Source organism: Crocodylus siamensis, chromosome 12 (genome assembly GCF_052110815.1).
Source record: "Crocodylus siamensis isolate JL-2025a chromosome 12, ASM5211081v1, whole genome shotgun sequence".
Taxonomy (NCBI): domain Eukaryota; kingdom Metazoa; phylum Chordata; order Crocodylia; family Crocodylidae; genus Crocodylus; species Crocodylus siamensis.
Window position 1 is genome coordinate 6,675,403 of NC_143406.1, and position 15,440 is coordinate 6,690,842.

Below are 15,440 nucleotides of genomic sequence, written 5' to 3' on the forward strand. Positions count from 1 at the left end.
CCACACTAGCAAAGGTAGAAGCAGAACGCTCCCCCCCAGCTGCGGGTTCATCCGAGTCCTGTGCCAGAGCCGGGAGCACAGGACACGCCAGGGACCCTCGCACCTCTGCTGTCCAAGCAGCTTCTCCCCTAGCCCATCCCTTGAGCCCCTGCACAAACCAGAAAGCAGCCGAGCCAGAGTGAATCCTTATTGAGCTACGGCTTTGCTATGCAGGTGTGAGGGGCAAGCATCACTGGAGTGGTCACTCGGTGAGGGGGAGCTGCCGGAGTGCAGCCGACATGGGCACCGTCTACGAGGGTGGCTGCAAGGGTGGCTGGTACTAGCTGTCCCAGTGTGCCTGCCAGAAGCCCTGCAGTTGGCAGATACAGGGTGACATGATCTCTAGCCCCCATCGGCCCAGGGCTGGAAACAGCTCCCTTCACGTATTCATTCCAAACGGTCCCTATTCTCGCTGCAGATATCCCAGCTATTCACCTCAGTGCCCTTCCTCCTTTGCAACCCTTTTTGCAGGTTGCCTTCCATGCCCCCAACCCCGACCTAGGCCACGTGCGGCTGCTGATGTCTGTCTGTTGACCGTACATGTCCTGGGAGTGAGTTTGAGTTTCCCGCTGAGTTTCCCATGAGACTGGCCATTCCCACCCCCACAATCCCCCCCACATCATGTCCAGAGATGGGAGCAGGGCTTTGGGCCCCTCAAAGAATGAAAGCCAGGCCTGAGAGAAAACACACAAATTGCTGTTTAATATACAAGGGGCCTTGACAGCTCAGACACGTTACAATGGGCACCGCACAGAAACCATCTGTATAGCTGTTGCTCAGACAGCATGAAGAGAGGCCTGCGAGCAGGACCCCAATGTGAGCTTTATTTATACATCAGCACTTGACAGAGTCACGTTTGACAGACAGAAGAACAACAGCGACTGGGAATACATGGCTTCCAGTGAGCAACGTCACGCAGCATAGAAGGACCCTCCCAGCCCAGTGACTTGAGTGCCCTGGGGCGGATCAGAAAATACAGAATTATGCACCAAGCTGACATGCTCCCCCCAACCCCCCCCCATGCGCATGTGTGCACACAAACATGTGCTCACTACATCTGGGGACTGAGTGACACTGCTGAAGTCTACAAAAGCTCCAAGAGTCTCGTTGGCTTTACCTGGGCATTGGCCCCTTTGCATGTCCTACCATGTCAGGTGTGGCAAGGGGATCCAGGTTGTATCACTCAATGCAAATGCATGGCGCCTTTCCGGAGGGTGCAAGGTGCAAGGCGCAGAGCTCTGGAGATGAAGCACGCCCACGTGCCTGCAGGTGTGTCATGGATCTCAGCAAGGCAACCGTCCCTGCCAGCGTGCTCTGCACGGGGCAGTGCCATCTCTGCGGCCAGTTGGCACAGACCGAGAACACAGCAGATCGGAGAGGGCCAGTGCCACAGCAGCATGTGGTGGCAGACCCCATCCTCCAACAGACCATCAAGCGGCCATCAACTTGCACTAGTCACCACCAACACATCAGGCTTGGGAACAGGCCTGTGGCGGGGAAGCCCCCAAGCCACTTGGCCCCTGTTAAGACTAAAAGGGATGTATTCACCATGACATACAGCAAAGGAAGCAGCTTGGCAAAGCAGGGCAGACATTGAGTGTGCAGCAATGTAGTAGCTCCTGGGTGTCATATAGGCGCAGATTCACAGGTACCTTGGGAGGGGGCCAGAGGCTTGGCAGCCACAGGGGGGTCTAGGGTGGGGAAGCCTTGATGGACTCCTGACTGGCTTGGTTTTAACTGGGGGCCCCGTTTGCTTTCTCCAAGGCCTGCAGTGCAGTCAGCAGCCCTTCCCACCACAGCTCAGTCCAGATCAAGACTCAGAGGGACCCAACGCGAGGCAAAACAGGCCACCCCAACAGGAGCCGCAGAGTCTGGCCATGTCCATCTGCCTCACTGGATGGAGAATCCCCATTTCTGCTTGCTGTTAAGTGAGCCCTGGCTCTTCAGGATCACTTTGGACGCAACTAGTCCCATGTAAGGGAGCCCTGGACAATGCCTCTCCTTTGTGCTTTTCCACCACGGCAGGAAGAGCCCTGCTAATGCTTCCAGGTGCAGACACAGCTACAGGGAAGGGGTTACTATGGAGCTGCCTATGTTCTGGCCTTTCGGCATGCCGAGAGCCTCCGCCTATGAGGGCTCAGGTGGTAACTTTGGGTGCGTGGCTGGGGTGCTTGGTGCGTCGGGCGGGACGGGGGCACCGGTGCGGTGAGCTCAGACCCAGGCCTTCACTTGGGTGTTCCACTCCCTGGCACAGCCGCAGAGCCCGCCCTCCTCGTACCACCGCCACTTCACCCCCTTGTACACGGCCCTGGAGTAGGGCTGGAAGCACATGAAGAGGCGGAGGTGCCGAGCCAGGCTGCAGTAAATGGCCATGGCCACCACGATAAGCGGGGACATGATGACGAAGCCGAGGATGATGAGGGCGGAGGAGCTGTTGTCGTCCAGGATGGTTTTGCAGTAGTAGGCATCGGAGTGCAGCACCTGACGGAGAAGGGAGAAAGGGCAAAGCATGTCAGAAGCCAGCAGGGGAAAGCAGCCAGGCTGGAGGCTGCGTGAAAGCCCAGAGCAGAGCGAGAGCCACACAAGTGTCCAGGTACAAGCCCAGTGCCCCCGTGATGAACAAGACAGAAGTTGACAAAAGGATGCTCAGATGCATGAGTTGGCAGAAGGATGCTCAGAAGCATGGGAATCAGGAAACAGCAACTCTGTGCTTTGTGTGTAACAGAGACCAGGAAGATCCCTCCTCCCATGAGGGCAGCAGGGGTCCAACAGATCTGTATCAGAGCAGCACCTACTGCCCCTTGCTGCAACCAGGGCCCACGGAGCTACCTGCTGTCCAGACCCACCCAAAGAGGTTATAACCTCAATGCCGAGCCCCTGGGACCAGCCCTCCACTTTTCCAAGGCAAGGCCAGGCTGCCACGTGAGGCTCCCAGTCCCTATTTGATCGGGCTTTTCATTAATCTGCCATCGCTGCAAGGCAGGGGCCCTGCCGACAGACAGCAGAGTGGGAACTGATAATTATATTGAGTCACCCGTAATAATATAGTGTAATATTTGCTGCAGTGATGTGGGTGGTACGAGCACACTGACAATTAGAGCAAACTAAATAATGTGCAGCCAGATCTTCTCCTTGTTGGAAAAGGTAGGTCTGAAGTGATGGCTGTAGCCTGGTGCTCAGGAGCTCTTTATGTTTTAGTCCCAGCTTTGACACAGGCTTTCTGGGTGAGTCTGAGTCACCGCAGATCTCAGCCTGCTGCTCACGCATTGCACCCTTGGTTTCCACCCAATCTCTTCCCACCCATCTGTAAGATCCTCCAGGCCAGGAGTGTCTCCCATGGGGTAATTCAAGAACATTTTTTTGCAAAAATCTTGTTGGTCTCATAAAAGATATCATCTCTACTATGAGTCCCATGGCATAAACACGCAGAGCCCAGCACAATATAAACCCCATTGTTAGTCTCCAAGCCCTAACTTAATACCCATCCACATCACAACTGAGGTTCCAAGTCCAGATGTTTCTGTTCAAGCACCTGATACAGGCTTCTCCTGCTTTCTCTATTCAGACACAACTCCTCTTGCTTTGATGGTGTCCAGCAGAAGCAATCAGCAGGTAAAAGAAAGACACTGTATTTGCACCACGCAGTGTTAGGAGCAATATATGAAATACAGGGAAGGAAATGAAATGTGTTAGCTCAATGCTCAGCTGCTGCTGCCTTGTCTATGCACAGTTCTCTCAACTATCCGTGCAAAGGAAGAGCCCAGCTGGCAGACTCCTTGCACCTATGGGAAGAGCTAGTTTGTACCTCCAATCTGCGCTCACAATCCCGTCTTGAGGCCTGACATCTTAGAGCCAGAAGCCCTTGATGTGTACAAAGAGGAACTCATGTTTGTACTTATATACGAACAGGAACATCTATCTAATGGCCCCGTTGGAGCTGAGAGCAACGGGCTGGCTCAGTGTCCCATCGTCTTTCCTTATCTCTCGTGTCCTTAAACAAACACCGTCAAGTCACAGGAGATGTGCAGTTTAAGTGACGGATGGACAAGTTTTTACCAACTCAGCCCACGTGGCCTGGAAAGGGAACAATCGTGTAAGGGGCCACTTTGTTCTCAAAGCTGTTGCAGGGGGGTACAGAGGGGTCTATGTTCTGTGTGCTCTCTCCCTCTCTATGGGAGACTTTGGTTACTTCTTGCTGTTGCTTTTCCTTCCCCTAAAAGCAAAAAGCCTGAACCTACGCTCTTGTCTTTTATATGTGAAAAAGGTCACTGCTTGGGCACAGCAATTTCACAGCGGGGGAAGAAAAGCAGCATTCCCGGAGGGGTCCCCAAGCAGGCTGGCTACATGCTGACACCAGCCAGCCCACAACAGCTACTGAAAATCCTCTCTGGCACTAGGCTGCCATGTCTCACTCAAGCTCAGACCCATCGTCAGGTGTGGGGTCAGGCTGGTAAATACCACTGGGGTCTTCCTCCCCGTGTGCTAGGGTGGACTGTGGATCCTCTCAGCCTAATTCCCTGCCATTGCAAAAGCCAAGGCACCAGCAGTGCCCTTGTCTCATCTGCTCAAGTGCTCATTTGGCACTTTCTTGCTTGTATTAGGTGCTTTGTGGCTGTGCTGTGGGACAGAGCACACATTCAATTCAGGCTTTAGGAAAGACCTAACTTGGGACTGCAGAGGACTGGGCTCTGTGACCAGAGGGCTCTTCCAGTCCTCTGCCTGTATAAGGCACGCATCTGCGAGAAGAGGAGGTTGGATCCACGCTGAGCGCAGCATTAGTGCAGGGCTGATGGCTAGCTGGGGGTGAGAGACGCTTTTCTCTAGGACTGCTCAGGAAGCGCTATTGCTAACCCAAGATTGGAGCAATTCGTCCCTGTCAAAACACCACTGACCTCAGAGCTTGTTCAATTTACATACCTCCCAGGGGGCCTTGGAGCGAACGTGCTTCGATTGCTTTGAGAAACACGACGTCCAATGCAAGCGCTAATTAGAATTGGAATTAAAAGCTACACTGCGGGCCGATAAATCCTTCCCCTCCTCTTCAGTGCTGTGGCAGTTCACCCCAGTAACTGAGCCAGGCGACAGCTTTGCAAGCACAACACCCCCAACAAGCTTAAACTAAAATAAAAAGAAAGCTCAGGCAATCCAAAGGGAGCCAGAGCCTTCCCTATTCCCCTCTGAAGAAGGCTTTCAGATGAACCTGCCTCCGGACTGGCTCTTTCCTCACGGTCCCAACGCGCAGGTCTCGCTGGAAAGTTGTGCTTCGTACACAGCCCTTTCTTCACCCTCTGCATTACTGACCTCTCTAAATCTCTCGGAGAATTCATTTTCCTCGGCATGCAAACCCACAGCATCCCTGACTCTTGTCCCCACCTCCTGCCTCAACACGCCGAGCTGAACGGCTCATTTTACAGCTTTCATCTTGGCCCCAGTAGCTGATGACCTTCTCGTATAATTAACGCGGAATTAATAGAGCGGAGGCTGGGGACGGAGGAGAGAAAGGGCATTTTCAGAGGATGGCTGCCAGGGATGATGGCAAGGGCCCTTGATTGCTGTTGACAGAGCTCACAGACACAGCCCCGCTCTCTGTCCCCCTCCCCACCCCAGCTCCAAAGCAGCAGCCGCTGGAGAGCAGGTTTTGGACCCAGCCAAGCAAGAAATTAGAAACCAGCCGGTGCCCCAGCCACCAGCTCTCCAAAAGGTCACAAGTTCTGAACCGTTTCACAAGCCGCCTGGTGCCTTCGATGCAGCGTCCATGCCTCCTTGCTGGGGCTGCATTCCCCCTGAAAGGCCACTGCACTCCAGCTCCAGGGGCCTTGCTTAACGCTGAAGTGACCGCCTGTTCCAGCATCTCTTGTGCTGGAGAAGAGACGGCGGCTTTCACAGCCAATAGATACGGTGTCTTTCACCAGCACAGCCTGTAAGTCTCTCTGACTCCCTAATTCCCAGATGGATCAACACAGTTGCTTCCAAACACAAGTGCTCTCCTTAAGGTCTGGCTTTGGGGAGACAGAGCAAGGGGTGCAGGACACAGCACAGCCGGACACAGAGTCAATAGAAGGCCTTGTTCTCAAAGGAGTTGCAACCAGTCACCCCATTAACGGGCGTGAGGTGGGGACTTTTAAGCTCAGAGCATGTCTCTTGAGACCAAGTTCCAAAGTTTACAGTAAGACGTGGGCCAAAAGGCATTAACCAAATGCTCCGAGAGTTCGCAGTTTGGAAAAGCAGGCCTATATCCTAACGTCCCCTGCTCACGTCAGACTGTCATGTTAAAACACGTTAAAAAACAATCTATGCCTCTCACTGCTTCTTATTACTCAGACCTGGCCTGGATGCATCTTAAGGTGAAAACTGGCCATCTTTCAAGACAGGAGAATTGGGGAACTGATAGGCTTCGGACAAACTGCGCTTGTATGTTTATTAAGGGGAGGGAAAGCCCTTTGTTTCAAGAACTAACACATTCACCTGCTCTTTTTGCGCAGGCCATAAACCTGACATCAAATAAAACTGCCCCGATTCAAGCTGTAGCCATTGTGAGGAGAAACAAAATGCAAACAGCAACTTCTTCCCTCATCTGTAAGGAGGGTCCAGAACTGGGGAGAAGGATGCAGCTTTTCCTTCCACCCTTTGAATGACTGTTTATAGAAAACCTCATCAGCTTCCTTCCCGGATAGCACCACCACCAAGTGTTTTCCCTGCTAGTTTATCCCTGCTAGACCCAAGCAACCTCCCTAAACTCAGTAGCCTCCTTGTTTTGAAGCCAGAATCAAGTCTCTTCTGGAGAGCAGGGGTTCTCCTGCCAAGCTGGCTTGTCATTCAGCATCTTGTCTTCATTGCTGCTTGATCCTTGGCACAGAGAAAAAAGAGTTCTCCATACGTGCAGCCTGCCCTCCCTTCCCCTCCCTTCCAAGCTGGAGGACTGCGAAAGGGCACCAATGCTTTTGTACTGCGGCCTGCCAGAAAGACAGCCTCCCTCTCCATCTGCATGTGTGTGGCTGGGATCCAGCTCACTACTGGGATGTTTTAAACAGGAACAGACTATTGTGCAATAATATTTACACAAAGCAATGCCAGATAAAGGAGCAGGGAAATAGTCATCGTCGCAATCCTGCACTGTAAAGTGCCCACCAATCTGTCTGCACCCAGGGCTGGCGGGAAAGCAGTTTTCAGTTTGCGGGAAACTTCATTTAAAGAAAAAAATCTGATTTTTCTCCAAACTGAATCAAAATGATAATTTTGCAACATTTCCCAAGAAACAGGAGGGCCCTGGGCTCCGTCTCTGTACTACCGCACCCCATCCACTGGTGACTTCCCAATCGCATGCCTGTTCTACCAGGCACTGGTGTAGATGCTCAACAGCATACTACTGAAATACCATGCAGGACAAGTCTCCGCCTGGTTCAGAGCAGTGCAGGTACTATGGGGTATGGCCCCAGGCAGTCTAGAGTCTCACATGATTGACGATATTGTCCATGTGGACATAGCTGAGTGACCACAATCAATATGGCTTTGCTCTCACCCTGGCCAGGCCAACTCACATACTCACACTTGAGTGGTGAGCTCTTGAGTGAACTCTGTGAGTCGACATAGCCCGTGATATCTCTGCATTGGCTCAATTTAGGCAGAATACCACTTGACAATGGTACTACTTCCATCCTCTGCCCAACTGCCTCTTCTGTATGTCCTACACAAAGGTAAGGGGTGGCTTCATTATATTTGATTCATTGCAAAACAATTATGATAAAAGATCCAGAGATGATCTCTCATTTCATCGCAAACCAGAGCTTAGGCTCGCTTTACAGAGATTGCACTGGGAACAAAGCATGGCTCAACATCTCCTTCATTAGCAGACATATAATACGTACAATGACTGGGTATCCTTGGGTATAATGTTCATACTGGGGGCGTGATGAGATCCTGAAGGCCTATCACCCAAGCGCTGACAGTCTTTCAATGCCCCATCTATATGGCAGTAGGAGAGGGCACTGGTGAAGGAAAAGGGTTACTATTTTTTGGTTAAGGCCAAGAATTTCTTCTGGGAGGCAAACGCGCCTTTGCCACCAACATGAATTTAGATCCACCAAATGCTGGATTGAAAGCCCCAGACTGTGATGTCTTCTTCAGAGTCACAGACCGTGGACAGCAATGTTGCTAGCCTCACAGCAGCACTGAGTAGTCCCGGCTGAGAGGAAGGCCCCGTTGGGCTGGGGGCTATACACACGCATAAGGAGTGAGCATCCCTGAATCAGAGTTTATAATCTAAATAATGTTGGAGTGATGCTGTAGCTGTGATGGCCCAGGAAATAATGCTTAGGAAATCTAAATAGACAAGGCAAGCAGGGGATGGGAGAAAGGTTGGACTGCCTAGTGGGAACCGAGGCACAGAAATTAAGTGACTTGCCCAAGGTGAACATCTTGGCTTCAGCAGACTTTAGGTCAAGTCTTAAGTGACACTGTAGACTTCCCTCTACTTGCAGGTTAATTGTGCTGGCAGTGGCTGGTAGGGGAGCTTTGTAGCCTAGAAACTTTTCCTAAAAGAGCTGGATTGTGATCAAACTCACCCACATGGCCCCCTGTCCCAGGGGCCATGTACAATGAGCTGAGTTGTCAGCTGGCCAAAAAACTATCACTTTGCTTTAGCAGTAGTCAGGCCAGAAGAAGTGCAAGCAGGGGACATGCACATAATGGTCTAATTAAACCTCTAATCCAACAAGTGTCACAGCCTTTGGGCAATAACTCAGGCTTGGCCAGCAGCCTGGAGATTAAATAAATACAGAGACAGGAAGCCTCCTACGAACCAGGAACCTTTTTCTTTGCTTGGTTTGGGCATTGCATGCACCATCTGCTTCCCCGGCTTCTCTCTGCAGCTACAGCACCAGGAATTGGGATAGTCCCTGCCCTGGAGAATTGGGGTTTAAAACAGGCGCCTTCAGTGCCGTGGTGGAACGAGACTGCAGTAGCAAGAGGTGCTCCTCAATTCAAATACAATTGTGGGGCAATTCCAATGTGTTTTTCCTCCCCAAGGATTCAAACATGCTTTGCAAGCAGAAATAAGAGCTATGGGAGGGCATCCGCTCACCCACCACTAGAAGGTAGCCACCTGTGAAGCAGAACAGTTGTCCATCAGTGCTGGGACAACGGACCAGAGCTATGTAGGCAGCAGGACCGTGTTGGCACAAGAACAAATTGATGCAAAGTGGCTACAAATAATGTTAGGCTGGAAATCAGATGAAGGTTTCTAACCATCAGAGCCACGAGGTGCTGGAACAGCCTCCCACAGGAGCAGTGGGAGCCAAATGCTGTAACCCCTTTCATGAAAGAGCTGGGACGGTTTATGAAGGGGATTATGTGAACCGGGTGTCTGTGACAGCAGGGGGCTGGGCCTGTGGGCTTAGATGCTTCCCTTCCAGTCCCATGGAGGACAAAGGTGGGAATTAGAGGCAAGCGGTATAAGAGTTAGGGCATTTCATAATGCCTTTGCCCAGGGTTTTTATCATATTGCCCATCACCAGGCATTTGGGCAATGGAGCTAACTCTCCTCTTCCTATAGAAGTGCCCTCGGGTCTTCCAAGACCACACCACATGTGGACACATGCCCCTTTGATGGGTCACCTTTGATACTTGCAGCAGGACCCAGAGATTCCTGTATGGTCTTTTATCCAAACCACTGACCGCCCTCCCTCCTGCCTGAGCTGCACTCAACACAAGGAACTACAGTGACACAAATCCTGGCCTCACGAGCCCTTCACACGCATACATGTTACTGGGCTGCACTAACCTATCCTTGTGGTAGGTTCCCATCTACAAATGCCTCCAAATGCAAGGATCTTGGCTACACAATTTATGGTGATGAGGGTTTGCTCTCGGGCTTTCCCTCTAGCTTTCTTCTTTGGCCTTTTGGCTAGGGGCAAGTGAGACTAGGGGGCATCTGAACTCCAAGCCCTCCAGGGTTGTCTGATATAGGATGCCTGCCGTGGAACTGGGAGTATTTGAAGCCCCAGGCTGAAGAGTCTGGGAGGGAAAAGACTTCCTGATGGTAACACCACACAGACCTGAATGATTGAGCTCTGCTCCATCAATAGAGTTTGGGACTGATTCTCCAGATTTGGCCTGAGATACATGACTCTGCTAGGAACAGATCCCGAACCGGGTCCACAGCACAACAGCAGTATAACCACTCCCCACATTTTTGCAGCATCATGAGGTCACATGAAGCATCTGGGATGTACAGCGAGGTTGTAGCCAGTGTGGATGGGAAACAGCTCTGACCCATCGGCCAATCCTTCTGCACTGAAGAACGTAATAACATCTCCATTGCACCGTGATTTTTTTCTCCTCTTGATATTTTCATTCCTTTCCCCAGAAAACACCCTCATTAGAAGACATAATGTACTAGTTCCGGGTTGTCTTCACAGCTCAAGTCAAGTCTGATTAGCTCATCTGAATGTACATGATGAATATGTAAATTATTATTAGCTCACTCCTGCTAGGAAATGGGCTTCAGCTGATTCTGCCTGGGGTCTGGAGGCCTAATAGAAATTGCCTTTTAATGTTTCTCTATTAATTCCAAGCTGTTCTGAATTCTCTGTATAGGAAAGGGGCAGGGGAGATGTAAACAGGGCTTCCTGTTGTACGTAAGAGATCCCCTGCAGCTGAGAGCACCGAAGAGCAAAGCAGCTCAGCACCACAGCCCGCTGCTGCAAGTGAGCTGCTTTCAGACTCTTCCTCGTGGGTCACAGCACAGGCTGGGAAGCTGCCATGTTCACCCCAGTCCTGGTGAGAACATCTTAGAGACTCGTAAACTGTGTGGCTGCATGTTGCAATGACAGCTTTGAGCCCGTGCTCACACGACCCATCACAGGACCCTGGGAGAGGTCCCAGGTCAGAAGCAAGGGCTCTGGTAGGGCTGTGCTATGTAGTTGGGAGACTAGAGAGAACAGAGAAGGCTAATGCAAGGCATGAGAGGCACTGGCTTGGTTCCCTGGGGACACGGGCATAGCGGGACTGCTTTGCTGTGTGGGAGACCCCGCACCCAAATAGGAGAGGGTGCTGCAGAACAGGATGCTTACACCTGGGCAGGGCGGGTAGGAACCACAGAGTACGGGGTGTCAGGTGAGGGGCATCTTCAGGGCTCTGCACGGGGAACCAGAACTGAATGAGAAGAGGGGGTTGTGGGTGCTGGCTGTGTGAGCAGCAGAGCTCTGGCTGAGGCCAGGAGACCATGAAGAGGAGCAAATTCAGCAAGACAGTAAAAAGAAACTGAATGCAGGACATATGTCCCCAAACTGATCCTCTGTGGGCCTCTGGTCCCCACCTTCTCAGGCCCCCTCTTCCCCACCACCCTCTTTGTCCCGGGCAGGTCCTGTCTTACCAACTTCATCTTTTACGATCAGGTAACTCACCACCTGGATAAGAGAGGGGAGGTCAACATTGTATACCTAGACTTCCAAAAGGCCTTTAATCTGGTATCCCATGCATGGGAAAATTGGAGGATTGCGGGATAAACTGCTCAACACTCAGGTGGGTAGGAAGCTGGTTAGGACCCAGAGAGTCCTAATGAACGGATCTGTGTCGTCCTGGTGAGAGGTGGACAGTGGTGTCCCTCAGGGGTCTGTGTATGGTCCAGTGCTTTTCAACGTCTTTATCAATGATTTGGATGTGGGAGTGAAGAGATCACTGGCCAAGTTCACAGATGACAAGTTATGGGGAGGCATGGCCATGCTTGAAGACAGGCTGCAGTTACAGGTGGACCTAGACAGGCGGGCAGGTTGGGCAGATCAGAACCAGATGAAGTTCAACGTTGAGAAATGTAAAGTGCTTCCCCTGGGGATGATCATCTCCCAACACACTTACAGGCTTGGGGGCACCAAACTGACCAGAATCACTAATGAAAGGGACCTGGGGGTAATAATAGACCACAGTATGAATATGAGTTGGCTGTGCGACGCTGTAGCCAGCAGGGTAAACAATACCCTGGCGTGCATCAGTCAATGCATCTCCAGCAAAACCGAGGAAGTGATTCTCATGCTTTACTCGGCATTGGTGAGCCCGCAGCTGGAGTACTGAGTCCAGTTCTGGGTGCCACACTTCAACAAGGACGTGATAAAGCTTGAAAAAGTCCAGAGAAGAGCCATCCGTATGATCAGAGTCTTATACGGTAAGCTGTACAAGGAAAGGCTGAGGGACCTAGACTCTTCAGCCTGAAAAAGAAAAGGCTGAGAGGGGACTTGGTGACAGCTTACTGCTACATCAGGGGAATATATCAAGGGCTCGGCAAACAACTATTCACCAGGGCACCCTTGGGGAAAACCAGAAGTAATGGTCACAAACTCCTGGAAGGCCGTTTCAGGCTCAACATTAGGAAAAACTTCTTCACCGTCAGAGTCTCCAGACTGTGGAATAAGCTCCCTCCAGAGGTGGTGCGATCACCTACCCTGGAAATCTTCAAGAGGAGACTGGACAGTCACCTCACTGGGGTCCCCTGGCTCCAGTTGTCTTTCCTTCCTGGTGCAGGGGGGCTGGACCCGATGATCTTCCGAGGTCCCTTCCAGCCCCTTACCATCTCTGAATCTGTGAACACCCTTAAGCTGCAACCTCTCAACCAGCGAGGCCAGTCACGCCATCTCCAGGAACGTTTTGCCACCCAGGTATTTGTGTGCAGAGCTAACCCTGCCCAGAGCTGTACAAGTGCCAGGTGAGAGCTGGCAACAATTGCCCTGGGCCCCTGGCTCACTGCCCCCAGGGCAACAGGAAAAGAACTGGGATTCTCTGGATGACAGCCGGTCTCTGCTGTGCTCCTGGGGTCCTGCTGGTATAGGCTGTCCCTTCCTACGGGTGGATGATAGAGGGACAGTCCAGCTGGTGAGAAAGCATAGGAGCTGCATGATGTTCTTACATTTGCTGGCTCCAGCCATCACAGAGGAGAGGAGAGGAGAGGAGAGAGGAGGACTAGTCAGACCAGACTTGGGTTAAGGTTAAACAAGCCCATCACTAAAGAAGCCCTTTCCAGAGGTCCCAGCCAAGGCTGGTGCTTGGATGGCAGCCTCTGACTGACCCGGAAGGTCATTTTTGCCCGTGCAAAGGCCAAGGTTTCTGCATGCAATATTTCCCCCACATCCCACATTGCTATGATAACCTGCTCCACCCCAGCTCCTCTCTATCTGCAGGCAGCAGCAGCCACAATAAAGCCAAGTGCCAGCTTTGCCTGTGGGGACTGCAGAACTGGTGTGTGAAAGGGTAAAACCTGAAGCCTAATAGTAAATGCAATAATAATAATTGATACTGAGGATGATATTAGTGCCCCTGTCTGAACTGAGCTTTGGCCTCTGCAGCAACAAGACAACAACATTAGCCTCTGGGCAGACAGAAGAGGATGCTGCTTTGCAAATCACATTATCTCTCCAAGGCAACTAGCTGGTAAGGAGGCAGAAGACACTGGGCTATATGCCTGGACTCCCGAGCTAACTCTTGCTTGCGATCAGGATGAAGCTATCCAAACGCTTGCTATGTCTCTGTGGAATACAGAAGCACAGATCCTGAACTCACTACTCAGCCCAAGTAGCCCCTTCCTGAACTGATGTCAGCAGGGTTATTTCAAGTACAGCAGGGAATCCGACAGGTGTTTCGAAGCAGTGGCTGAACACCAAAAATCGGGAAGGAAAAATTCAGATTGAGCAAAAACAGAAAACGTTCCAAGTTTTCACCCAAATTAAAAACTCCAAACGCTGCATTTCAGAGCAGCAAGAACAGTTTCATTCAACCCCAAGAGAAACATTTCTGTTTGTTTTCAGGGTATTTCACCCTCTTTAAAATCTTTTCTTTTTTCCTTTAACTGCAGGTCAATACTTGAAAGACAAAGCTCCCAAAGGAAAAGCCCCCAAGTTATGTTTGGATAAGAGTGAAACAAGTGAACAGTTCCAACCCCCGCCCCCCACCCCTTCTTTTTCCATCCCAAATGATTCATCAAATAATGGACAACCTAATCCATTTATGAATAGCACTCAACATGACTCTTGGCTTCATAGCTATCTGGGTGAGATATCTCCATAAAGAAAGACTTGTTCGAAGGGTCTGGAGGTAATTTTCATGTGCTCTCCCCCTGTACTGGCATCTCTAAGCAATGGATCTAACTGGGCCTTGCTCTCCACTCCTTTTTTGCTCTTGCACACACCGGTGACCTCCGTCCTCACCTGGGCTGCACCCTATCTTTTATCTCCTAGTCCTGAAGCCATGGAAACTTTCACAAGAAGCTTGAGGCCACTAAAACCCACCACTGTTTTGAAGGGAGCTAGTGGGATGCCTGCTCTCACCTCCCAGGCTTCCCAGCTCTTATCACACAAGGGTGTAGTCAGAAGCTGACAGGGAGCAGGAAGGATGGGCAATAACAAAGACAAAGTGGAAGACGGCCCCTCCAACCAAAAGCTGGCAGGCTTGCCCACTGCAGCAGGAGAGGCTGGACCACTGATGACTTGATACCTGGTGACCAACATGGCAGATCCTGTAGTGCAGATCCACGCTCAGTCGCACAGGCAGCTGCTTTCCTGCATGCCCAATTACCGCTTGCTCTGCCTTGCCTTCTGAGGCAGTTTATTTTCACAACTCCTGCCAAGCGGATGCCTCTCAGAGATGCTGTCAAAAGAATAAAGCTAATGAGAAGAGCAGAGGAAGAGCAGCCCGGACACTGGCCTCAGCAAAGCCTCAGTAAAACAAGAGAAAACAGGGCAGAGTGCACCCTGCATTGAATTAAAAACTGAAAGAGGAGGGGTAATTTCCCAAGCCCTGAGTGCAAGAGAAAAGCTAGTGATCTAATTAGGACATGTGACATTGGCAGCCCTGCTTCTAGGTCAGAAACATCATCTCTGGGTTATTACTGGACGGCTCTGGCCCCATAAACGGACCTAATTGACAAGCAAACTGCAGGAGTTGCAACAAGCAGAGAGGGGGGCATGAACCCGACAAGGATCAGGGTGTGAGTTCAGAGAAAGGCTAGGTTTGGGCGCTGTTAGGAGCTCGCTAGCCTTGTAGAATTGGATGGAGGGCACCCTTAAGTCTGCAGTGTTGCTTGGAGCACCGAAGGCAGATAGAAAAATGCCAAGGGAAACACTTCTCTTATGAACACTTTGAGCTGTTTCCACCTAGACTCAAGACGTGCAGCAGCAGCCAGGAAAATAGGAGACCAGGAGCAACAAGGCATTCAGGTACTGTAGTGATGTGTGTGGGACAGGAACTTCTGGAATGGGGTAAAACAGATGAAAAAAGAAGTTCATTAAAGACATCAGAATAAGCCAAAGGTTTTTAGGTCTGGGAAGGGGACTGGCCGGGGTTTCTGATTGCTTCCTGGAACAATTTGCTGGAGGGTCCGAACTGGAGGGTCCAAAAACAAACACCCAAAGCACACAATA

General features: G+C 51.2%; 1 protein-coding gene across 1 annotated transcript in view; it reads right to left on the reverse strand.

Moving 5' to 3' along the window:
* Positions 1-743: 743 nt before the first annotated feature.
* Positions 744-15,440, reverse strand: part of TMEM278 (transmembrane protein 278) — a 35,347-nt gene continuing 20,650 nt past the window's right edge. The window contains exon 2 of the mRNA XM_090023902.1: positions 744-2,520. Coding sequence (XP_089880028.1) covers positions 2,251-2,520 — 270 coding nt within the window. The 3' untranslated portion in view covers positions 744-2,250. The remainder of the gene's footprint in view (positions 2,521-15,440) is intronic.